Source organism: Ailuropoda melanoleuca, chromosome 15 (genome assembly GCF_002007445.2).
Source record: "Ailuropoda melanoleuca isolate Jingjing chromosome 15, ASM200744v2, whole genome shotgun sequence".
In the NCBI taxonomy this organism is placed as follows: domain Eukaryota; kingdom Metazoa; phylum Chordata; class Mammalia; order Carnivora; family Ursidae; genus Ailuropoda; species Ailuropoda melanoleuca.
The window spans coordinates 41,231,830-41,257,524 of NC_048232.1; the positions used below are offsets into that span (position 1 = coordinate 41,231,830).

The 25,695-nt window shown below is 41.6% G+C and overlaps 1 protein-coding gene and 1 long non-coding RNA gene across 9 annotated transcripts in view; one reads left to right on the plus strand and one right to left on the minus strand.

Moving 5' to 3' along the window:
- Nucleotides 1-3,632: 3,632 nt before the first annotated feature.
- The window catches only part of HMGA2 (high mobility group AT-hook 2), a 143,476-nt gene continuing 121,413 nt past the window's right edge, over nt 3,633-25,695 (plus strand). Inside the window, exons 1-5 of one of the 6 annotated variants that reach the window (XM_034643960.1) lie at nt 3,633-4,371; nt 5,398-5,723; nt 8,374-8,460; nt 19,137-19,187; nt 22,591-23,259. In XM_034643960.1, the coding sequence (XP_034499851.1) occupies nt 5,613-5,723; nt 8,374-8,460; nt 19,137-19,187; nt 22,591-22,800 (459 nt within the window). In that variant the 5' untranslated portion in view covers nt 3,633-4,371; nt 5,398-5,612 and the 3' untranslated portion in view covers nt 22,801-23,259. The other 5 variants (XM_034643961.1, XR_004620775.1, XM_034643963.1 and 2 more) reach the window with 5 other exon arrangements.
- The window catches only part of LOC105239970, a 40,217-nt gene continuing 35,697 nt past the window's right edge, over nt 21,176-25,695 (minus strand). For all 3 annotated transcript variants that reach the window (XR_004620776.1, XR_858882.3, XR_004620777.1), the window contains exon 3: nt 21,176-21,463. This is a non-coding gene — a long non-coding RNA (uncharacterized LOC105239970). The remainder of the gene's footprint in view (nt 21,464-25,695) is intronic.

Consider the following 25,695-nt stretch of genomic DNA (forward strand, 5'->3'; position numbering starts at 1 on the left):
ACAGACTGAAAATGACTTTAAATACCATCTAAATCCCCATTGATGAGGTTACAGCTTTGTGGGCAGACGTCAGAACATGGCTGTGTTCTCTGCTGAGGGCATCACAAGGCTGAAATCAAGGTGTTGGCCTAGCTGAGTTCTCAGGAGGCTGTTCGGAAGATCCGACTTCCAAGCTCATTGTCTGTGGCAGAATTCAACTCCTCGTGGTTCTACTACAGAGGTTCCTGTTTCCTTGCTGGCTGGTAGCCTGGGGCTCCCCTCAGCTCCTAGAGGCTGCCCACATTCCTTGCCATATGCCGTCTCCATGTTCAAACCAACAGTGGAGAGTCAAAGTCTTCTTGAGCCCCAAATCTCAAACTTCCTCTCCTAAAATCAGCTTGAGATAATGCTGTCCTTTAAAAGCACGCATATGATTAGGTCAGGCTCACCTGGATAATTTCTTTATCTTAAGGTAAACTGTACCATGGAACATCACCTTATCATAGAAGTAAAATCCATCATAGATTATGACAGCGTGTACACCAGGGGCAAAGGAAGTCTTAGGGGTCACTTTTAACATTCTGTAAGCCACACCTTCTATGCCTAAATCTCATTTAAAAGTCCATATTCTTCCTGCTATCCAAAGTTACTTGATAATATATTTAGACCAAGATTGTCTGGAATGATAGTATAATGTCAATAGAGGAGAGATGGAAATAAACTATTCCACTTCAGTTCTGCTTCCATAACTTTTGTCAAAAAGACTGTTCTGTGAATCCTAGCACATATTAGGTACTTAATAAATATTTGTTGAATGAACGATGGATTGGATAAAGGAGAATAAATATTTGTAAGGATAAGTGACAGGCTTAACATAATAGGTAAAGACATTTTAAAGGAACACCCAGCTGTTTCAAAAGACATTTTTTTCAGTTCCATTTGGATGACCTTCCTGAGTCCTGAGAGGACAATGGGTGAAATTAGTGCAAAACCAACTCAATATATGCTTGTTGAATGACTGACTGAATGAGTAGACATTCACTTTGTTTGGTGATCCTCTGTCTTTGGGACTAGAAAGCCTGTCCACCTCCCCACCTCCCACCCCACCAACAAAGTGTTAACTTGGCAGCACGTGTTCTTTCTTGGTGATAATGTAGGGAAAGTCTTAGAGATTATTTTTGCTACATTTTATTAAACACTAAGCATACTTAAAAAGACACAATCTCTAAATTGTGAGTTTAAACAGTACACATGAGTCCATATCAAAACAGCGGAAGTATTTTTTAGAAATACTTGCTTACGTTGCACTATACTAAACTTCTATATGCTATACATACATATGTATATGTGTGTGTATACTCTGCGTTCTGTTCACTAAATATTAGTTACATTTTTTTCTATGACCCCCAAATAGATTGACTTTCAAAATATCTGGTTATAATTAGTCTGCTTAATTACATATAGAATACATCTATGCTTAATTCAATCTGTTATAATCTGAGAACACCCTTAAATTATTCCTTAATTTATGGCTATATTAAAGTATAAATATAATGTGATACAATGCAGTGTGAGAACCTCAATCTCTTCATCACAGATGAATCTTCTTTTCGTCAGGATTAATAAGATATTTTAATACATGTAACACTTGTCTCATCCTGTGATACATTTATAAAACAGTAGCTTATTCAGAGTAACTTTGTCATAGCAATAAATTAGAAAGTACCAGAAGTCTATTATGAACTGAACGCTACCTACACATAACTGGTGCTAAAAAGAAGTATTAGAAATACTACTTTCTCCATAGAATCTACATATCATTTACATATAAACAAAACACAATTAGAGAACAAGATATCATACATGTTTTAAAATCTGTTAAAACTGGAAAAACCCTCAGAGATTATATTGACCTTTCATTTTAGAAATGAGGACACTGAGCTACAGAGAGGAGAAATGATTTACTAAAGACCGCAGAGCTGGTTTAGTGGAGTTGTAAAGGAATGCAGCTCTCATAACTGTCTAAGTCAGTGACATTTAAACAGGTAACACTGCAACCCTCAGTAAGAAAGAGACTTCACTACATACCCTTCACTGATCTATGGTGCCATCGGTATTACACGTATCACTAAAATAGAAAAGATACAGGCTAAGATGTGATAAGACAGTGCCAAGAGACCCTGAACTCTGAGATAAATACCAATTTCTGAAATATTAAAGAGGTCGGGCAAAAAGCCTCTGTTTACAACTTTTACATGCATGTACTGTATAACTAAAACAGAACTTTTACCTGTGATATTATCAATTGTGTTCTTTTTTTAAAATGATGTGGTGGGTCCACTGAATTGATTTTACTACCCACTAATGAGCTGACCTGATCCAAACACTAAATCATGTATCACAGATAATTAGAAACCTTGTTAACATATACAACCAAGGTGCTAATTGTTCAGTTTGATAGTAGGTGCAAAAGAAAAGAAATAGTTTCATGGGGACAGAAACCACCTTGGGAAGGTTTCAAATTAGAAATAAGAGTTTAACCTTGAACAGATGGGTAAAATATGGTGAAATAAAGAAGGGGATGTAAACAATTGAACAACTTAAACTGGGGGGGAGGGGATCTTCAAATGTGGATGTAAAAAAAATCCATTCTTTAAAATAAAGCCATTTAACTTAATAAACAGAATATGACACCATTTTTTAAAGTCTCAAGTACTTTCAAAGTTGAAAACAAATTTTAATGTCTCTCCTAACAGAAAATAAAAACCTGAAAAATTAAATATATAAAACGGATTTAGATAAAATTTGATGTAATATTTGTTTTATATCCTTGCTATAAATTCCAAAGGGGTCAAATAATCTGATAGCAAAGTCACGGTGGGCTGACTACGAGTGGCCAGACATTCTCCCACCCCCAATTTTTTTGTGCTTTTCTTAGAGTCAAGGATTAATGCAAAAATCAAATTTTGGAATCCTCTTGCCAGCCTCTGTGCATATGAAAGAAATATCCGACGATACAATGTACCCAGTATAAAACTGGCGGGCTGAAATCCTCGGTCATTTCTCCTACATTCATCCTCAGAACTTTATCTCTAGTCCTTGCAAAAGCAAGCAAACAAAAACAAATCTAGAAGCCCGTCTTGTATGTGTAAGTAAAATGTGCACAACACAGTGCGAATGTGATCACATTAAAAATGTGCAAATTTGGCAGTTAGGAAATGTCACTGCAATCGTTAGTACACGAAATTTCAATCCCTTTGATGAAGATACCATCTTTCAGCCAAGCCCCGGCAGAAAACCTTTGGTTCCTGTTAGACCTCTCCCTCCCCAGTCAACTGCTGGGCTCCATCCGGAGGGAAGGAGGCTCTCCCTCTCCATCACAGCTAAGCGTTCCCAGACCCAGGAGAAACCCCGGGTTTCTGCAGGGCACTCAACGTGCTGCTAAGTGTCCCAGCTCTGCAAAGGGCAGCTGGAAATGGATTTAAAATGGCAACGCGGACCAATCAGCGCCGCCGCGCCGAAGCAGACATTTACACGCGCCTCCTCCACAGGCACGGCGGAACCTGGCTGTGCCTAACTCCCTGCTTAGGGCTGTAAAGTAGGCGTTTTTATTCCACGGTGGTCTGTATTTTGGGGAAGACATTTTTTTTCCTCGGGTGAAAGTTTTTATTTTGGAATTGGTCCAAAATAATTTTGGGCGTGATGTGTGAAAATCTGAACCTAATTTTTTCGGAGTTTTTTGTTATTCAAGGATGAAAAGAGGTACATTTTTAAATGTACTCCACCTTTTTAAAACGGACTGTGGTCATTACAGTGTTCACATAACTCAGAAACAGCCCAAGCAATAAAATTAGGACTTGGCAGAAAGGGAGTTCCTAGGGAAAAGGTTAAACCAGGGTAAATTACAGAGAGAGTTGGACAGTTGGCGCAATTTTGGTGTTAAGGAAGCTGTGGGGTTCCCGAGTGGGGCAGCCCTTCTGCCCTGCGTTGGAACACCGGTGCGTAGCGCCAGCTCCGAGGTGGGGGAGACTTTGCTTCGCCTCTAGTCTTTCCCAGAGAAAAAAAGCTCGAAGAAGAGGCTGGCGCACTCCGTGTGCATGTGTGCACATTGTTTGCACGTGTGCTTGTGTCCGCGAATGTGCATGCATGTGTGTGTGTTTACGTGTGTGCTTATGCATGTATGTGCCTGTGTGGATCTGAGTGCATGTCTGTGTGTGCGCGCGCTTCGGCTCGTGCAAGCTGTGATGAGGGTATTCCCAGGCAAAGCAAGGCTGCCGGGGGCCAGTTCCTACTCCTCCTCAGTTCCTTCCCACTCACAAGGAACTAGAACTCTGCCGCGCGTGCAGTTAGACGCTTCCTGCAGAGTGTTGGCTCCGCGTCGAGGAGGTGCAGGTAAAGGCCAAGCCCCTAAACGCGGCTCTGGGGCGGTCACATTCCCGTGCCTTACTAGGACAACCGCCCAGGGGCGACCTCGGGCGGCAGGCGGGACGAGGCCGGCGGCGAGCCGTCCCGGGATCCCCGGCCTGTCCCTTTAACCCCGCCGCCGGGCGGGAGCACGTGAGCGGGGCTTCGGGTGGCACCCGGGCGCCGCCGCCGCCGAGGCAGTTGTATTTCGAACGCTGCCTCTGGCCCGCGGCCAGGCGCCTTGGCTCGGCGGTCCGCCTGGCCTCCCTCCTCCTCATACTTTTCCTCCTGCGCAGCCCCCTCCCCTTTATCCGCCCACGATTAGAGGTGGGCACTCCCCCCCCCACCCCGCCGCCCCCTCCCCAAGCACACACACACTCTTCCCACTTGAATCCTGGGGCAGGAACTCAGAAAACTTCCAGCCCGGGCAGNCTGGGGCAGGAACTCAGAAAACTTCCAGCCCGGGCAGCGCGCGCTTGGTGCAGGACGCAGGAGCGAGCAGCCCGTCCCCCTCCGACTCTCCGGTGCCGCTGCCGCCTGCTCCCGCCACCCGAGGAGGCGCGGTGCCACCCACTGCTCCGTCCTTTGCTTGCGCTCAGTGCCCAACTCGATCCCGGCAGAATCTCCCCATCCTCCTTTTGCTTTCCGACTGCCCAAGGCGCTATTTGTTTTCTCTCTCTCTTTCTCTTTCTTGCTCTGCGAGCGCGGAGCGGGGGGGAAGAGGAGGAGGAATTCTTTCCCCGCCTAACATTTCAAGGGACACAATCCACTCCAAGTCTTTTCCATTTCCAAGCCGCTTCCGAAGTGCTACCGGTGACCGCAACTTCTGATCCCAAACCGAGAGGGGAGCCTCCCAACTTCAAACCCTCTTTTCCCTTTCCTTCGCTTTCCTCCTCCTCTCGCTACCTCCACCTCCACCGCCACCTCCACCTCCGGCACCCACCCACCGCTGCCGCCGCCACCAGCAGCGCCTCCTTCTCCTCCTCCTCCTCCCCTCTTCTCTCTTTTTGGCAGCCGCTGGACGTCCGGTGTTGATGGTGGCAGCGGCGGCAGCCTGAGCAGCAGCAGTCCTCGCAGCACGCCAGCTCTCGCCCACCCTGCCTCATTCCCCAGCCGTATCGCCCGATCTCCCGTAAGGTGCTGGGCACATTTGGGGCGGCGGAGGCGAAGCGGCTGCGGCGGCGGTAGCAGCGGCGGCGGCAGCGGTAGCGGCGGCGGCGGGAGGCAGGATGAGCGCACGCGGTGAAGGCGCCGGGCAGCCGTCCACTTCAGCCCAGGGACAACCTGCCGCCCCGGCGCCTCAGAAGAGAGGACGCGGCCGACCCAGGAAGCAGCAGCAAGTCAGTACGCGGGCGGGGTGGGGGCGCCAGCCCACCTCCGCTCCCTCCGCGAGGGGCCGCGACGCGCGGCGACCCGAGCGCGGGAGTCCAGTGGCGGCGGCCACGGCGCGCTGCCGGCCGGCCGTGGGGGCGGGCTGCGGAGTTCTCGGCGCGAGTGCGCGGCTAAGCCCCGGGGCGCCCGCGCTCCTCGGGGCGGGGAGATGAGGCACAGCGGCAGGCGGCGGGAGGTGGGGTCGGGGCGAAGCGCGTCCTCGGGCTTTCGCTATTGTGCACGGCCCCGAGTGGCGCGATGTCTCCTCGCGACGAAGAGGCCGGGGTCCGACAACCCAGGGCTCGCCGGGCACTTTCCGGGCAGCTTTACAATTGCCGGGGGGGAAGGAGGTGCGGGGGGGGAGGTGCGGGGGCGCAGGGTTGCTCCGGCGGGTCGGGGTTGGAGGGGCTGAAGTCCTGGGGGCCGGAGGCTGTTTCTCCCGCCAACCGGGGCTGCTCGCGGGCCGGGACTGGCGCGCCGCAGCCGCCCCCTTGGCGCCCTCCCCAAGTTCTCGGTGGCCCGAGACTCGCTCCCTCCCGACAAAGAACTCGTGGGCCCGCCCGGTCCTCTTAGAGCTCTTTAAATGCGGCGCGGCGGCCGCTCTGCCTGCCGCCGCCGCAGAGGTGTCCCAGGAAAGGGGCTACAGGAAAGCCTGGGTCCTCACGGGACGGGATTAACTCGTTTGGCCAAGGGAGCGGGGGAAAGTGGTGTCCGAGCGTGTGCACGGTAGCTAGGTCACTTCCTCGCTAGGCGCCCGGTCCCCCTTTCGCCCCTGGATCCCGCACGTCCGAGCTGTAGACATTGAAAGTACTTCTCCAGGGCGAGTGGCTGGGGGTTGGGAGGGGACGATCGAGGGGCGCCCGGGACCCCGCGGAGTGGAGGGTTTTGTCTGCGGATGCAACCAATTAAGCGTGTAGCAGGCGCTTGCAGAGCTGCGCGCAGCGCCCAGAGCGGGGGGTTTTGTTCGCTGCAATTTCCAAGCCTCGGCGGGCAGGGCTGGAGCGGGACATGTCTATTGAGAACATTTAAACTCCGCTTCCGCGGGCTTTAAAACTTCTCCTGCTTTCCTTAGCCTTAAAGCGCTTCCTCCACGGCAAATAGGCCGGTTAGAAAACAATCCTGGAGTCCCAAAGCTGCCCGAGAGCAAGGTGGGGGAAAATCGAACAATGTTTGCTTGCCAGAGCGTTGTAGAAAAACAGAAAGGGTTGTACCTTTTTGAAATCATCAAAGGAAACAAGCCAATCTAGAGGCCCCCGAGTTTTCCCGCTCTGCCCAAGCGACACTTTAAACCGCGTTCGGATCCTGTTTTACACCTCCCAGGAAGTCTCTGCCCTTCCCCCCCGCTCTGGTTTCCCACCCGCCACCCAACTCTCTCTAACTCGAATTGCCCCCCATCTCCAAAAATGAATCCAAAAGAAATTGCAGTGGGATCTGGAGGTGATTGGAGCTTTTACCTTGGAGTTAAGGCAGAGTTCACAAAGAAAGAAAACTGTGTCTCCGGTGTGTTTGCTCCGGATGTGCCCACTGGCGCTAGTGGTCCTGCAGAAGCTTTCAGAGAACCTTCCCCAGATTCTCTAAAGAGGATGCGAATTTTCATTGAAGACTTCCAGGCGTTTTAAGCTAATTAGTCTCATTTAATCACCGAATGTGAATGAAATGTAAATTGATGATTCACTGCATAAATATTTAGGATCTGGAATATTAATCATCGCATTCTCTTAACCACTTGAGTATTTACTACTTGGCATAGGAAGCATTTAAAGTTTTGCTAAACCTATTGATAGTTTCAATTTCTCCTTCCCAGACACTTCCATTCTCCCTCATTTTTTCCCCTCTTTCAGTTTTCTGCAGTCTCCCCCCTGCTTTTGAGGAAAAAAAAGAGTTTTCTCAAAAGCAAGTTTTGGAGAAAATGTTTATTTTTATCAAAAGACATTGAAATTTAGGCTAGAGACCCTGCCTCCAACTCCAAAAGGAAGTGGAGAACTGAAGCAATTATCTAGATAATTCAAGCAAAACCTCCCACAACAGATTTACCATAATTATTTGGAAATTTTAGGGGGAATGGAGTTATTTTGAGTTGAAGATCTTGGATAATTGCTCCAATACTTCACTCAATGTGTTGATTGAGTCATAATTGACCTACAATGCAGATATACAGAGATGATTAAAAACCATCTTTTTAATAGAGAAGATTGTTGAAATATTTATGATGTGAGCTTCATATTTCTGTTGTTTGAAATGCTAGTACAGTGGGTAGTAGCATTCCTGTAAAGTATTTATAAGTTGCCAAATGCATAACCATTCAAATTTTACACCTTAAAACTGCGTAACTTTCTTTCTAGAACATGCAACCTTGTCAGCCTTTGTTACCTTTTTAGAGTTGAACCAGAATCTACTTTTCCTATGCAAAATAGAATTTCCTTTTTGAACCCTTGGATTAAAAGTATAGTTATTTCCTCTTTCTGTAAACTCAGTATCATCATCATTGCATTTATGCTCCTACTGAATGTGTTCCAACAGTTCTTTTGAGCAGCACATGCAGAAACTGTAACTATAGAGCCAGGGTCAATTTCTTTCAGACATTCTTCCACAACAGCATTTTTTCCCCCCCACACTTAGGAGCCAACCGGTGAGCCCTCTCCTAAGAGACCCAGGGGAAGACCCAAAGGCAGCAAAAACAAGAGTCCCTCCAAAGCAGCTCAAAAGGTGAGATTTCTCAAGTTAAGTCCCCCCAACTTTATCCATGACCACAGGAACTTCCCTGCAATTTTCCCATTCTAGATCCAAACCTAAGGATTTGTCCCAACTGGGTAACCCAAGACGCATTTCCTACCTTTACTATTTCTAAGCAAAGTAAGATTTCTAAGCATAATTGCTTAGCATAGAAAGTTTATGAAGATGCTTCCAGTATTGTTCTTAAACAATCACCGAATAATATGAAACTCAAAACCCGGGCTGGGAGGGTGAGGAGGGGGAGTGGAGAAAGACAGGATTAAGATCTGCACCAGTTGTGAAAGAGTTAAAAATAGATCAAAACTATAGGATTTGCTTGATGGGGATGTTTGCAATTTCCTTCCAAAAATAATAAAGACTGATTTACTTTGTGTTTATTTACATGATTATTGCAAAACCAAATCCTTCTATAAGGTTAAGTACTTTGCCAAATGATAATTAGAAGTAAATCCAATTATGGGATACTGGAAAAAAATTTTCATGAATTTTACAGATTTTAATGTGATGATAAAGTATGCTGTTTGTGTACAATAAACCTGCAATATAATATATCATCATCTCTCAAAATGCCTTCCCATCAGGTGATAGAGCAGTGTTCTAAATGGGACAATGAGAAGTTTTTTAAACAAGGATTTGATTCATTTATTGTATATTTGGGGGCAGGGTAGAACCCATTCAAGCATCAGTTCCAGTGTTTTTATTTATAAATTTTAAATTGCAGTTTAAAGTAACTTCATGTTGGTTGTATTTGAGCTAGCAAAGAGGAAACATCTCAGGGTCAGTGCCTGTACAGAGAAGCGAAGGTGAATATAAAACTCACTTTTTAAAAAAGCTTTATAAAGAAATAAAAAAAAAGTTACTGCATTTGATTTGTAGGGTTGTATATTAGTTGAAAACAAAGGCTCGAAATTCAGAAGTAAATTTTGGTATACCTTTTTAGTAGCTTTGAGTACATCACGTACAGTATTTGTTAAAAAGGACTCTAAGATAATCTTTAGGGACTAATGTTTTGTGTGGTTTTCTCTGTGACTGTGGGCACTAACCATGTTAGATGTGATAATTTTCAGTGTTGTAAACTTCCATAGCAACCAGTGATACATATAAAGTTGTTTAGGGAGTAACTATGAGTTCTTGTCTGTTTTATTTTAATAATCTTGAACAGAGCTGAAGTGAAGGAGCAGATTTCTAATGTATTTAAATATAACTGCTTCACAGAGTGCAGATTAAAATGTGACCCACATTTAATCAATGATCTTTGATGTAGCTCTAAATTACCTTATCATTTAGAACTGACAGTCTATAATCTGATATATCTAATATGAATATTTCCTATTTGTTACATTTTTACCTGGTTTATGAAATAAGCTGAAAGGAGCTAATTTAACAAAGGAGTTTTTCAATGTTCCATAAGTGTGGGATTTACCTAACTTAATTTTACTCTAATGAAATGGCAAAGGAATATCTTGGTAGGTAGCTAACAAACATTGAAACTCTGATGTAATTGCTCTGAAAAATGCATCATTACAACATCTCCCAGGAAGAAATCTGTAGATCTCATCATAAATAATTGATTTAAAATTTAAGGCAAAAAAAGGAAAATGAATCTTATCTTTCACATTTCACTGTATTACATTTTTTTGAATGAGTAAAGAGTTACTTCCATCACCTTCTCTTCATTTTGAAAAGTTTACCACTGACTAACAAAATCTTTATTGACACAAGGAAAGCTGAGACTTGTGTCTAATTTACTACCTAAAGCAAAATAACAAAAAAGTTGGTCTCCTCCCAAGTAAGGTTTGATTTACTTCTAGTTGTGTTAGTAATAGGCATTTACAAATGATCCTACTAGGCTACTCATCTTTCCGATAATTTCCATGTATATGTATACATTATTACAGCTTCTAAAACAGAAATAGATTTTCTTTTTCCCCACAGAAATCTTCCCCTGAAATCTTCCATTCATCCAGACAAAATTATTTCACACAATTCTGTTATAAAAGTCCCTTCTTATAAAAATGAGTAAATATATTTGCCCGTAACACGACTGTTATATTTCTTCAGTTTTATAAATTACGCTTCATTTGGAGAAGATAATACTTTGCAAAATAATGAATGACATTGATGAATTGTTCATGGCATGTGTAAACTTAAGGTATTTTCACTTTCAAATCAGTATTTGTTGAGTTTGCTACTACCCTATGTAAACATGATTATCAAACATAAATTTGTTTATCAAACATATATTGTGCTCTGACAAAACATGTTCATTAGAATTCTGAGAAGCAATCTTTTTTAGAAAAAGTTATATTGTTCATAGCATGTAAGATAAACATACCCTGCTAGACTGACCAGAGTAGATATGAGAAGTCTCCTATGAGATTAATAAATTGGGTATTCTTGTGCAAACTGAGATTCACCAATGAAAAATATAAAACAAAACTGGTAAGTATATAGGAGAACAGAACTCTCAAATTAGAAGAGATGCAACGTACACTGGAATCCTGATAATGTTGTGTGTTTAAAATTTCTTGCTGCTTGGAGTTTCTTTACTTACAAAGTTTGTGTTTGGACTCAGTAACTGGCCTTGGGGCATTTGAAAACAAAACCGCTTGTTGGAAAATTAGCAATGTGAAACTTGACAATGCACACTGAGTGTTGCAGGACCGAGTGGACAACACTAAATTAGCAATCACTTTAATTTCAGGCCATATTTAATATAAAATTGATTTGTGTAATATATAAAACAAACATTTATAAAAACACAATTTGTTCTTCTTGGAACTTTTGGAAGAGAAGGTAATGATTCTTCAAACTGCTTCTGTTCCATTATGACAGATTCCCATGGATGACCATTATGTAGCAATTCTAGTCATTCCTGAGAAGTCCAATCTGAGTGCTCAAAATTTGTCCCTGAATCAGCTTCATATTGCTATCTTAATAAAAGAAATCAGAATTTAATGTTTTCCTGAATAAATAATTTATTGGTGTGTGTGTGTGTGTGTGTGTGTGTGTGTGCCTTGACCTTGTAATTTATGTTTTAGTTTGAGATATACCTGTGACCAGTTGTCTCTCAATTTCTTTTTTGTTTTGTGTTGTTTCCCTCTCATGTTTGTGCTGGATGGAAATAATTTGTATTTTTTCATTTTGCCTGTTTAGAGAAGAGAAAGATATGATCTCCTGGGTGTTTAGGGTTTTTGCCGTGGCTTTGTAATCACGAGAGAATACTGGAGGGGCTCTCAACCATTCCCCAGTGTTTAAGGTCACAAGTCAAGTTCATCTGTAAGCCTCAAGCCAATTCTCATTCAGGTACTTTCAGGACAAAAACTTTTTTCTGAGATCGAATTAAATTTTAATAGAAAGAAAATGTATATGAAAAGATCTCAGGTGTGAGACAGTCCTACTTCAAAGTGTCATAGATTTGCTTGAACTTCCTTTTGACTTTAGGTGGGATGATCAGAGCTAGAAACAAGGTGCAGAATGAAAATATCCTCTAGGTAAAGTATGTACACTTCAAGTAATGTGTTCGAGTAAACAGTTGATCTGTATCTTCCATTTGCTTGTACAAAAAAAGTCTAGTATTGATTGGACCCTATAAAGGCAGATTTGTGCTTTTTCTGATTGCGTTCCTAGCAATGTAGTTGATTTTTCATTAATGATCACCAACGCCAAGCACAGGTATTTTATGATGAGAGAATGTAGGTTTTAGTCATCATTTCAGAGAAATGTTAGAGCATAGATGCTGAGTGAAGACAAGAGTGTTTTCAGAATATAATAGGCCCCACTGAAGAGAGTAACCAAAGGCATCATTATTAGGTAAGTCATGGAAGGATGGGCTTTGGAAGGTGTCATGCAGTTCCAGCCTGTGGTTTCTGTGTGACTAGTATGATTTTGTTTGATTCCTGTGTGTTTGAATGGGCAGGTAATTTCCACTCGGATTCAGGGCCCTATCTGAGTATTCACATGTATCCAGACCAGTGGAATTAAGTAAAAACCCAGAGGTTGTCTCCATTTTCTTGGTATTTTATGCTGATTTACCTAAGCAGTTGATCTTTTTCTTTTTTTTTTTTTCCACTTCACTTTGCCAGGGAGGACCAAGCCTTAATGCATCAGTAAATTCTATCTGGTAATGCCTTTGAGTCATCACAGATTATGGTCCCAATAGGGGCAATTCAAACACGTTTGGATTCTTTCACGAAGTCACTTTACTTCAAGGGAGCCAGAGTCCTAATTTTCTGGAAGCTGTCATTCTTCTGAATTTATCATCCAGAGCTCCTCATTGCTTTGACTGACCCACAACACTGGCTCATTTTTACCTCAAAGCCCAACTAATCATTCTGCTAAGGAGATAGAACATACCAGACTGGTAGTCAGTTGTTTTTCAGTTCTTTCTTGAGAATAGATGCAGGCTGAAGAGCATTTCATGTCCATTAAGTCATTCCAACCTATCTTGTCTTGTCAGCTCACCCTCTGTGGTTTTCAGAGCTCACCTTGGAACCACTTAGCTTGGCATAAGGGTAGAACAATGAATTTCATATCCTAGATTCTAAAACTTCCAGTTATGAATTTTTGTTCTACTCAGGAGAAAAAGGTTGAAAAGTGATTCTATTTTAAGCTATTGCTTTGTCCCCTGTTGCTTCAAGGCACTGAACAGTTTTGAATGGCATCTTCTGATTGATTCAGAGAAGAATGGTACAATTGCTGTCTTTTCTGCAGGGTGATGTAGGGGGCAGTTTGCTCAGAAGTTAACCCCTGCGAACTCTTGTATCATAGCTATTGATTCTTCTGATCACAAAAAAGGTAGAGTGATGGTTTAAAGGAGGAGAATCGTAAACTTTGTAAATAGCTCTTCCTGCCATTTTGGCCTTGGCTTTAAGTTAGTGTTTGTATAGGTGAAGACAGGCAGGTGTAAATAATGACATGAGAGTGGACAATAAGGGCTTCCTTGGGTAAAACGAGCATGAACTACAATGGCCGATGGAATTCACTTGTATTTCCTATTGTAAAATATGGAGTGATGGCAAACTTGCAACATCTTTTGATGATTACAATGGTCGCACTTAAAATTTGGAACCCAACAGAGCTGGATTCTCAAAAACGCAAAATGAGGAATACTCAGTGCTTCTCCTGATCAATGAGTCCAGTTGATTTCGATGCCAGTGCACACTGATTTGCACTGTTCATATATTTAAAAGAACAACTGAAAGAAATAAAATGCGACTTTCTAGGCAGTTGGATAGTTCATTCCGTATGCTCTTTGATCTGCAGGTCTTAGTCTTAAAAACATGTCTGTAAAGATACATGAAAACAAAACAAGGCACTATGCCCACATATTTTTCTAGCTTTTTCTTTTTGGGGGGTCCGTGTGCAGAGGCACTGATTGATTTGGGGTGAGGGAATTCGGGCTTTCGTGCATTATCACAGTACATATAAAATGTGATGAGAGCACTTAAAGTAACAAAAATTAATAGCTATCTAAATTTGACCGAGAAGTCAGAAGTGGATAATTCTCTTGGTTTCCAATCTCAGCAATTGTCCTTGTCTTTATAGGAAACTCGGAAATGTTTTACTTTTAATGAGTCATTTGATTTTCACCCTAGAAGTTTTTCTTTTCTTTTCTTTTTTTTTCTTTCTTTCTTTCTTTCTTTCTTTCTTTCTTTCTTTCTTTCTTTTTTTTTTTTTTTCCAAATCTGTCCATGGCTCTTTAATTTTGTATGAAATATCTCCCAGAAGAACAGACCCTTTATTGCCTTGAAGTCACATTGGGTCTCAGTTTCACTACTTATGAACGTGGGCAGTTAGCTTAATCTCACCTTTTGTGAAACTGAGCATGTAATGGCCGTCCTATTTAAGTAAGAAAATGCTCAGAAAAATCACTCAGAATTGGGAGGTATTCTTTTTAACGGTAACATTTTAAGATATGGAGGGAGAGAAGAAATTACATTTGAGTACCTACTACGTGCTGGAGCTTTTTCAGGCACTTTACATATGTATTAGCTCCTTAATCCTCTGATGTAGATATTATGGTCTTCATTTCACAAATGAGAAAACTGATTCCAAGGTGTAAACTGTGACATGTCTAATGTTCATCTCTAGAACATGGTGGCACCTGGGCCTGAATTCAAATCTCACTCTAAAGCTTATGATCTTTCCACTACTGTGTGCTGTAAAATGTTTGCTACAGTACAGGTTATCTCCAGTAACCTGAAAGACAGGGTAGAAGTTAGGTTTCAAGAAACCCTTTGGAGAGAAGTTCTCTACAAACTTATAAAGGGATTGGAAATGGATGCCTACTGCAGCCGATACCCCCAGACTTCTGGCCCCTCAAGCCCACAAGGCTATGTCTTTGGAGATCAGAACACATCCAGTTTTCTTACTTGTTCAATGAAGGGGCTAGACAAAATGCTGTCTCAATTTCCTGCCAACCTGGAGAATTCTGATGGCAAGTGGGAAATAAGACACACGTGATATAAACACCAGTGTTTCTCTCTTTACTTCCTTCTTCGTTCAATAGTGTGTGGCATGTCTTAGGCATCAGCCGCTAATGTAAGCACTGTTTCCAAGCTTAAGAGTTACATTTGTTAGATGAATTTCCTTTTTCAATTATTATTATTATTATTTTTAGTGTGGAGTACCAGACTTCTTAGAAAGAGGAAAAATTACATTTTCCACTTAACATTCTTCCCGACCCTCATGAACTTGCTTCTAAGCATATTATACAATTAAACATACAGTTCTGAATCTAAACTTTTTTTTAAAAAAAAAAGGCAAACTATGAAAAGCAAGGGATAAATAATACTTTTAACAAGATATGATGTGGTAGCTTCAAATATTCCTATAATCGTGTGGCCATAGTCTGAAATTTCAGTTTTTACAGATGCAGAATTCCCAGCCTCTTTCCGCACCCCCCACCCCTCCACCCCCATAAGCTGTAAATACTTAGAACAAGTTACTATCTCAATTATACATGGGTTTGTAGGAGAGACCCAAATTCCACTCTGGTGAAGGGAAACCAAATATATACTCCCACAGCATTGTATATGTTGATGTATTAAAAACAAAACAAACCCCTGAAATGATTTGTCTTCTATTGAAAAAATAATATTCTGAAGAGCATTAAACACAGGAAAAAAGTTAAAGCCAGTATTTTCCTCCATGTAAAAACCCTGGGTCTCTGCTGGTTTACAAACTAAAATCCTAACTTGTTTTGCAGCCTTTGTGAAGTTTGATCAGAATGATTAAATAATGTGGGTTTTAAAGAACAATGAAAGCCTCCCAGATGGACGCCACACAGCACAGCTAATGTGCTTCTTCTAGACGCAGACTCTGAAGAGGGTTTCAGTTTACATGGAACACTGGCCTGAGGACCAACGAGCGAGTTTGCTTTTAACAAGTCCAAGTGATAATTGTGATATTTTGCCCTTTAGCTAATGGTGCGAATTTTATTTTTGAATAGGCTTTTTGTCAATGAGATGCTCATTTTAAAGTCTTCTTATTTGCAGGGCTTTCTCTCTGTTGGAGAGATTTGCTTTCTCTGACTTTGAAATGCAGCGAAACCCTTTTAGAACACAACCTTCTCTTTAGCAGATTTTAGATACGCCCGGATCCCATTGTGGCCCCTGAAACGTAGCAACCACCCCGAGAAAGCCTGGTGTGGCACTGTTCCTTTTGAAGGTCAATAGACCCCTCCTTTGAACCCCACTTACCATCCCTGTGCCCATTAGAAAGGATTTCTGTCTTCCATGTTTGTGTAATTTACTACTGGGTGAACTGCAGTCTCACGGTTGATCCCAGAGATTGAATCAGACACTGCTTCCGTATTAGGCAATTTCATACCCCTCTAACTCACTAGGTACTAGCCAAAGGGTTTCTTAAAAGCTTCATTCTAAAGGTGACAGAAGAGTGTAATGGAATATTTGCATTGACTGAAACTTCTTTGAGATTGGACTAACTTGAAGGAAAACTTTCCCTTGAAGAGTTCCATCTTGTGAGGAGTGAAAGAGCGTTGACTGAGCACCTCATTTATGGTGGGCACTTTGCTCCTCCCAGGAGGCATTATCTCCATTTCACACACGAAACCGAATTAAGGTTTTCAAGGACCTGCCCAAAGTCCTAAGCTAAAATGGCAGAGCAGGGTTTTGAATCCAAGGTTTCCAAAGTAGAGTCTGTGTTCCTCGTAAGACGACTCCCTCCCCCCAAGACAACGCTCAGAAAGAGGGTGTGATTCACTGGGTGTCCTCGCTTTCATTTAACTTAATTCATGCCCTTATGACTAAAGGTGAGACAGTGTCTGTAACCCCTGACAATAAATGAGCCCTTTGTGGAGTCCATTCACAAGCAGTAAATGATTCACAGTGCCCAAACCTGACGGTTAGACCCAGCTCCAAAAGGCTCCCAGGTTTCCTTCTGTTCAGGGAAATTAGCTGAGTCAGCGACAATTTTAGTTGACTAAAATATCTCCGTATGGTAGCGAATGCACATATGCTAAGGGGAGGAGGGTAGTATTGTTAGGAGGGGAGGAAGCCAGTCTTCAGAGGCCAACAGAACTGGGCTCAGACCTCAGGCTCCCAGGCGTGCCATGAAACGCCTTTGTGTGTGACCTTCTTCAACTATCTAAGACTTAGTTGTTCATCTGCAAAATAAGAGAAATTGTAATACCTACCTTATTAGGCCATTGTAAAGATGAAAGATGAAAATAACACATGTGCTCAATAAATGTGAACTAACAGTATTATAATCATACAGAATTTGGGTTAATTCCTAGGACCTGATGGATAGTAATGCCAGTCAGGGAGATACTATTTGTGAGGAATCCCATGGCATATTTTGTGTCTGTCTGTCTGTCTATCTATCTATCTTTTATCTATCCCCATCTATTTTTATAACACGATCTGAAGGGAGAAAGAGGTGAGTCTCATTTGGTAGTGTAGACCGTTGTAACAGGTAATTTTAGTATTACTGTTCCAAGTACCCACTGACTGCTAACTTAGGTAACAAGCGTAATGAAAAACAAGTCACGCTGGCTCAGTTCCCTGTATTACTGAGTTTATATAGTCTTGGGATGATTCTCACATATAGAAGAGTGTGTACTAACTTTTCTTTATCCTGAAAAATATAAACATATGTTTTTATAGAAGATGTATGTCGTGTGTGTGTGTGTGTGTGTGTGTGTGTGTGTGTTTTGGTGTATTTGGGGATTGGAGTAGGGGTCATAAACATAGGGAAATTACTTTATAGTTTACGTTAACATTTGATTCAAAAAGCAAAAACAACATTGATACCAGAAAAATCTTATATGAAGCAATAAAACAAACTCTCAAGGTGGTTAGAAATATATTCCTGGGGCGCCTGGGTGGCACAGTGGTTAAGCGTCTGCCTTCGGCTCAGGGCGTGATCCCGCCATTATGGGATCGAGCCCCACATCAGGCTCCTCCGCTATGAGCCTGCTTCTTCCTCTCCCACTCCCCCTGCTTGTTCCCTCTCTCGCTGGCTGTCTCTATCTCTGTCAAATAAATAAATAAAATCTTAAAAAAAAAAAAAGAAAAAAGAAATATATTCCTGTCAGGTCTGTGTTGAGTGAGGACTTATTGATAATAATACACATTTTTATTAATTACTATTTTTGGCACCCCTGTTTTCCATCACAGGGACAGACTTTGATGATTTCTGTGANTATATTCCTGTCAGGTCTGTGTTGAGTGAGGACTTATTGATAATAATATACATTTTTATTAATTACTATTTTTGGCACCCCTGTTTTCCATCACAGGGACAGACTTTGATGATTTCTGTGAACTTTTTTTTCTCTCTCTCTCTTTCTCTCTGCTTTAAATGAATTGATTGACACATGGTTGATTTTGGCAAGGAATAGGAAATTAACTACGTAGATGTGTGAAAATGTTTGGTTTTTTTGTTTTTTGGTTTTTTTTTAAGATTTTATTTATTTATTTGACAGAGATAGAGACAGCCAGCAAGAGAGGGAACACAAGCAGGGGGAGTGGGAGAGGAAGAAGCAGGCTCCCAGTGGAGGAGCCTGATGTGGGGCTCGATCCCGATCCCATTACGCTAGGATCACGCCCTGAGCCGAAGGCAGACGCTTAACCGCTGTGCCACCCAGGCGCCCCTTGGTTTTTTTGGATTAGAAAGCCTGTGTATTCTTACTTTAGACTAACTTTGGATTAGCAGTGTAGGTAGAAGTGCTTTGTAAGTTGTAAAGCAATATATCAATATTAATTTTTGTAACTTTAGTTGTGGCATGGAAAGAAAATCATTTAAGAGACATGACTTTTCTTAAAATACTACTTTATATAATTATGGATATTTGGGAGTATGTTTTTTTATTATGGATAGAAATAAAAGCAAAATGCCTTATTAAAAGCATTTTCATGCATTTCAGAGGAGATCATTCCAGGGGAGTATTTGAGGGTAAGAGATGCCTAGACATCTCTGTCCATCATGGAATGAAACACCCGGAAAGAAGATCTCCTCCAACATGGAGAAGAAGATAAGCCTTCATGCGGAAGGGGATTGTTAAAGCAATCTCCATACCTCATCGCAAACCAGAACATTCTAACTTGGAATGTGTCCCTCGGTGCAGCACTTATAAATAATGTCAGGTAGGAAACCATATGACTTCCTTTTTCATTTTTCAGAAAGCAGAAGCCACTGGAGAAAAACGGCCAAGAGGCAGACCTAGGAAATGGGTGAGTAATCAGATATAATTTCTGGGCTCTCTCTCTCTCTCTTTTTTTTTTTTTTTTTGTGAATGAAAATTTTCTGGTTTTCGTTTTTTAAGTGAAAATTACTTTTATTTTCTCAATTACATGTATTTCTGACTTCTGGTTCTATGAGTCTTTGAAAGGGTTAAGGCAAGCACCGAATTATCACCGCCCTTTACCATTAGGCTCCATGAGTTTACTCACAATGCTTTTCTTTCCTGGGAGTGACTCCTCTTTCTATCTCTTATCAACATGAAAAGAGTCTCCACTCTTCCTTCCAACCGGGTAACAATGAGATGACTTGTTCGGTGGGTTGAGTAACTAAGGTTAAAGGGTATTATGAAACCTTGGAAGTTGATTACAAATGGTGATAAAATTCAGATGAAATGTGCATTAGATAACTTTGTAACGTTTTCTTTCTTTCTTTTTTTTTTGTTTCCTTCATGGCTTTGCTTTGGACACATCTCATTTTCAAGGTGGCTTGTGTTTTTCCTTTTTTTACATTGGCTTTTTTAGGAAACCAGGTTTTTAGTTCCCAGATCTCTTTGCTTCTTCAGTGGGCGTTCCTGCATACTGACATTAGCGACCGTGGCTTCTAGGCAGGTGCTCTTGATCCCACAAGCACCCAGATCCTGTAGTTCTTTCAGGCCAGAAATCCAGTGATCACTGAAGAGCTTCCCTAATTTTACCCCTTCAACATTATTCCCTTTGCTGCTACACTGCCCACGTTCTTTTTTTTTTTTAAGGATTTCTTTTTTTTTTTTAAATTTTTAATTTATTTATTAGACAGAGATAGAGACAGCCAGCGAGAGAGGGAACACAAGCAGGGGGAGTGGGAGAGGAAGAAGCAGGCTCATAGCAGAGGAGCCTGATGTGGGGCTCGATCCTATAATGCTGGGATCACGGCCCTGAGCTGAAGGCAGACGCTTAACCTCTGTGCCACCCAGGCGCCCCTGCCCATGTTCTTTTGGTCTGTCTTTCCCACAGACAGAGGAGGAAACTCTTAAAAATGAATAAAGCCATTTCCCAAGAAAGATAAAGGCATCGTCTACATGAGGTATCCTCTGCCCTGGGAGGCTTTCCTTTTCTCTTTTCCCTGATTTATTCTTATGCTTCATCCTTTTTAAGTATCTTTGCAGCTCTGCTGGATTATATTTTCCTGTTGGTATGCCATTCCTTTCTCCTCTAGAGTTCTACATCACTTTCTATTTATACTGTGGTATTGCCTTTCATTTAATGTATTCATCTTGTATTTTTTTTTCCTCTGCTCAACATGTGTTGGGATTAGATTTCTTAGCACAAGGAAATGGGGATGATCTTTAGATTAAAAACATCTCAGCGTTGCAATGTAACCTTAAAGTAAGAGCATTTCATCCAACCTCTGGTCAATACATGAGTTCTCTCCAAAAGTACCCGCCAGGTGGTAATCATCTGGACTGCTTGAGGTCCTTAGTGTTAAGGAACTCACTACCGTAATCATCTGGACTGCTTGAGGTCCTTAGTGTTAAGGAACTCACTACCTCTTAAGGCTGGCTCTTCCTTCTTGGAAAGCTCTGAACATTAGAAAATTCTTCTGTCTGCCACCCTGTATCTTCCGCTCACCATCCCTACGCCTTCTTCCTGGGAATATACAGAGTAATTTTTCTCACTTTTACTCATGATACTCCTTCAAATATTTGAAGACAATTAACACATACCCTTTGTTGTCTTTTCTAGTCTGAATGCCTTCAATCCTTTCATTTTTTCTTCCCCTAAAGGAACATTCTTGTTATTCTCTCCTGAGTATGTTTGTTTTTTAATCTTTTGAAATATGTCACCCAGACCTAAGTATCATGTTCCAAGTGTGGGCTCCACAACCGGTGGGTTTATCACCTTTCTTGTTGTACATATGGTTCCAGTTATCTATTAGTGATTAATCAACCACCCCAAAACTTAATGTTTAAAAAAAAAGCCATTTTATTATGCTCCTGGATTCTTGGGGTCAGGAATATGGACAGGGCACCGCAGAAAGGCTCGTCTCTGCTTCCAGATGTCTGGGGCCTAGTGAGAGGACGCAAGCAGCTGGCGGGCACTCTGGTACTAGGAGCCTACCGTCTGGAGGTTTCTTCACTCACGGGACTGGAGCTTTTGCAAGATGGGCTTGAAGGCTGGGTGTATGTGGGAGTGTCCATGGGAGCACCCAGACACATGGCGTTTCCAGCTTGGTGGTCTCAGGGTAGATGGTCAGCCTTCTGACATACACTCAAGGCTCCCAGAGTGTTCTGGCAAATTGAGGATAAATCTGCTTAGTCTCAGAAGTCAAAAAGTGCTGTTTCCATCATACACTAGTGAGCTAGTATTGACTAAGTTGGTATTGGCATACATGTAAATACAGGTCTGCCAATTCCTAAGCATGAGAACTTTGAGAGCACAGACCTGTACAAACTTTCTAAAATGAACATAATAGAAAATGGTGAGTTCTTTGAAGTCTTGAGATTAATGTTGCTAAAATGAAATAAATCGTAAGCAAAGACAATGAACGTTAACAGGGACAAGAGTTTCCATCAAGTGTGGCCCCCTCTTGTGTCCCCCAGCTTCATGGAGAGAAAATTGACATACACCATTGTGGAGACCAAAGGAATACAAAGTGTTGATTTGATACTTATGTATTGCAAAATGATTATTGCAGTAACATTTGTTAAGGCTTCTGTCACCTCACATAATTACCATTTCTTTTTTTGTGGTGAGACCATTTAAGATGTACTCTCTTAACAACTTTCAAGCATATACAGTGCTGTTACCTATAATCAGCATGCTGGATCTCTAGACTTTATAACTGAAAGTTTGTATCCTTTGACAAACATTTCCTCACTTCTCCCACCCTCCACTCCAAGCCACCACCATTCCACTCTCTGTTTCTATAAGTCTAGGTTTTTTAGATTCCACCTACAAGTGAGGTCATACAGTATTTGTCTTCCTCTGTCTAACTTATTTCACTAAGCATAATGCCTTCAGGTCCCATCCATGCCAATGGCCAAATTTCCTGCTTTCTCATGGTGGAACAATATTCCATCCTATATATATATTGTGCGTGTGTGTGACACACACACACACACACACACACGCACCACATCTCCTTAAACATTCATCTGTAGATGGACACTTAGATTCTTTCCATAGCTTGCCTCTTAGCTGGTCTTTCTCCCTTGTATTGTTCTACCATTGGGATATCCTATAATGTTCACCAGTAATATCTGTAGATTATAGTCACGTCATTGCTCTTCTCTGAAACTTGCTAAGGTTGCACAGCTAGCCACTGAATTAATTACAAGCTGCTCCAGCACTTTCAAGGTCCCACAGTTCACACCCACCTATCTTTATGGCTTTATTTCCCACCATTCATCTTTAGGTAGCCAATGTTTCAGCCAAGGACCTATGTGCCTTCTTTTCTTTCTTGACGGAGTCTTACTCATTGGAGGAAGATATGGATTCCAGACATCTGATCTTTATGTTGGAGAAGAATCCCATGAAAAGCAACCACCATGGAAGCCCTTGCTTTCTGGGAGTAACAGGGTCGTCCTCATGGGCTGTGGTGATGTCTAATTTTTACTGGCTGTGAGAATGGAAAATATTGTGTAGTGAACTGTTACAGCTCCCTCACTTGGTCCCCAAAGAAGAGCTGTTCTACTTAGAAGAGGAAATAAAAGGAAATTGTGTATTTTTTCTAGACAGTGTGTTTCCTCTTTGCTTGTATATATTCTGTTGGGTAGAGTCTGCAACCAGTCACGGCCAGGCGTTTGGTTCAGTGGCATTCTTTTCTGGAAAGCTTGAACTAAAGAAATAAATTATTGCATTTTCCATAGGAAATGGGCTTGTACTTCATAGTAAGTTCAGTTCTTTCCAACAGTGTCGTTCACTGATTTCCTTGTATTAGCGATATATTTTTGAACTGACTTGATTTACTAGGTACATGGCCTAAAAGCCAAATTGCTACGCCTTTATTCTTCTGAGCTGTTTTGTTTTGTTTTAAAGTTCTTTCACTTTTAAAAAGATGTCCTATAAATCTTACAATGTCATGTAACAGGCCTGGAAAAAAATATCTGCAGTGTGACCCTCTCATCCGATGTGATTGGAATCGGCAGTTGGTAGGATGCTCAGGAGTTGACTAACCCAAAGTGTGTACGTAGATGTAGAGAAGAAACTTGCATTAGTCTCGCTTCAGCAAGGGGATGGACCGTTGGCTAATCCAGTGAGTATATTAGCTGGATTTTGATTAAGCGCACTTTTATTCTTTCCTTTATTCTGCCTGTGCCCCCTCCAAACCCCCTGGTTTGAATTAGATTTTGGATCTATTACTTTAATGAGCTAATCTGGACTTCTACTTTAAAAAATTATTTTTGGTGTGGAGGAGATGAGAGGTGTAAAGGAAGGAGAGAGAAGTGGGACCTAAATTTTCCTCCTGGTCTTATAGTTGGGAGCTCAGGATCTGGATTCAGACGGCTTGGGTTCAAATTCTGGCCCATCACTTGACTAATTGTGGAATCTTGAGCAGATCTGGTTTCCTTATCTCTAAAAAGGTGGAAAGAGCAACACATTTTTCATAGTTGTTAGATAGATACATTTTTCATACATAGAATTGTTGTGGGGATTAAATAAGATCAGGCATGCAAAGGGCTTAATAAAAGGCGTAGCACATTCGAGCGCTCAAATAATGTTAGATAATACGATTAATTCCACGTTTAATTCTTCATTTTCATGTAGTTACCACCGACAGCCTAAGCCCTACTTACTTACAGCTACCAGTAGTCACACACACGGAGGGAGGTGACCGTCATGCATCACACCAGCCAAGCACCCTTGGTGGTATCATTATGTCTTTAATGTATCGAGGCTTAGTATCATCAAACTTAAGAACTGCTTATAAATAATCCTAAAGTACATTTTGAATCTATTTTCAGTTAAGGGGAAAATTGTACATAGCAGTTTCTAAGCCTCTCTTCTAATTATAGAGTTTTGGTGTCATGCGTTGTTCATCAGTCTGAAAAGTGTGCTTCCTCCTGTGTGTCTCAATATGCACGTCCAGAGACGTGCTGGTTTCTTGGAACCTCCGTAGAATTCCATTAGTCCTTCTGCCAGTTGAGACGAGGCATTTAATATTTGCCTCTCTCAGTTTTTGCCTAGGAAGCGAGCTCATCACAGAACAGATTTAGTGATGGAAACTATTTGGAAGAAGTTTTAGAGAATGGAGCGAACTCTCAAGAAGATGCGAACCTGGAAGATGAAAGCCTCCATCCAGATGTTGCTTAGGGAAGCGACTAGTGCTTCTGGAGGGGGAAAAAAAAAAGCAAGGACAGAATAATAAAGAGTAAAGCAGTGGGAACAAAGATGTTTGTAGGTGTTTTGTTTTCAGAATACCTTTATGAGAAAGGAAACAGGACAGAAGGGAAGTATACCCCCAATATGAATTCATGGTTTGTAAAGAGAAAACACCAACCAACCAATCAAGCAGCCAACACTCTGGAGATACTGAGATTTACCTAGAAACTGAACCAAGGACGAGTTGCTGAAACTGGACTTTGGTCACTAACGAAGCCCAGCTGTTTTGGGGGAGGGGTTGTTCACTCTTTATTTGGGAATGGGGTGTGTGCAGTGCACTGATTTGAAAATATGCATTTCCATTGCATCTCTTTTGAGGAGGCAGTTGTCTTTTCAGAGCTTGTGATGCACAGGAAAGTGATGTAATTTCAGCTGTTAGTCAGACGTGAGGATTCTAGAGAGGCAACAAAGGCTTTTTGTTTTTTCAAGTTTGAAGACATCTAGAAACTTCAGCGATGATGTGAAGATCAAGTACAGGAAATTAAATCAGCACAAAACCTATTACAAACTAGATTGATTAACACTCTTTGGATTTCTTCTAAAGACCCCAAGCATTAGTGTATTGAGGAACCTGGGAATCTGATGTGGAAGCTCAAACATTAGGTTTTCATTTCCATGACTTTTCCCTCCAGATGTTTGTCCCCCCCTTTTTTTTTAACTTTCAGCCATTTGTAATTTAACACTTGCTTTTTTAAACTGAAGTATAACTTTGATGTTTAGAAAGAAATATCCAATAATGCATATTGCAGATAATTGTAACTTTTTATGGGAGTCGGAGGGGAGGAAGTGACTTTGATATAACATCAAGAGCTGCTAATGGAGTGTGTGGAGGCAAAACCATTTTCCCTTAGAAATTTGTAGTAATAACATGCGTTAAAAAGTGAGATGTNTAACTTTTTATGGGAGTCGGAGGGGAGGAAGTGACTTTGATATAACATCAAGAGCTGCTAATGGAGTGTGTGGAGGCAAAACCATTTTCCCTTAGAAATTTGTAGTAATAACATGCGAAAAAAAGTGAGATGTTCCCCCAAAAGCACATGGTTCTTTGCTATATGTTCAGTAACTTAAATAGGAGTCTTCTGATGCATATAATGTGTTTAAAATTGGTAAGCTGTATTTTCTGAAACCATCGCCTTTG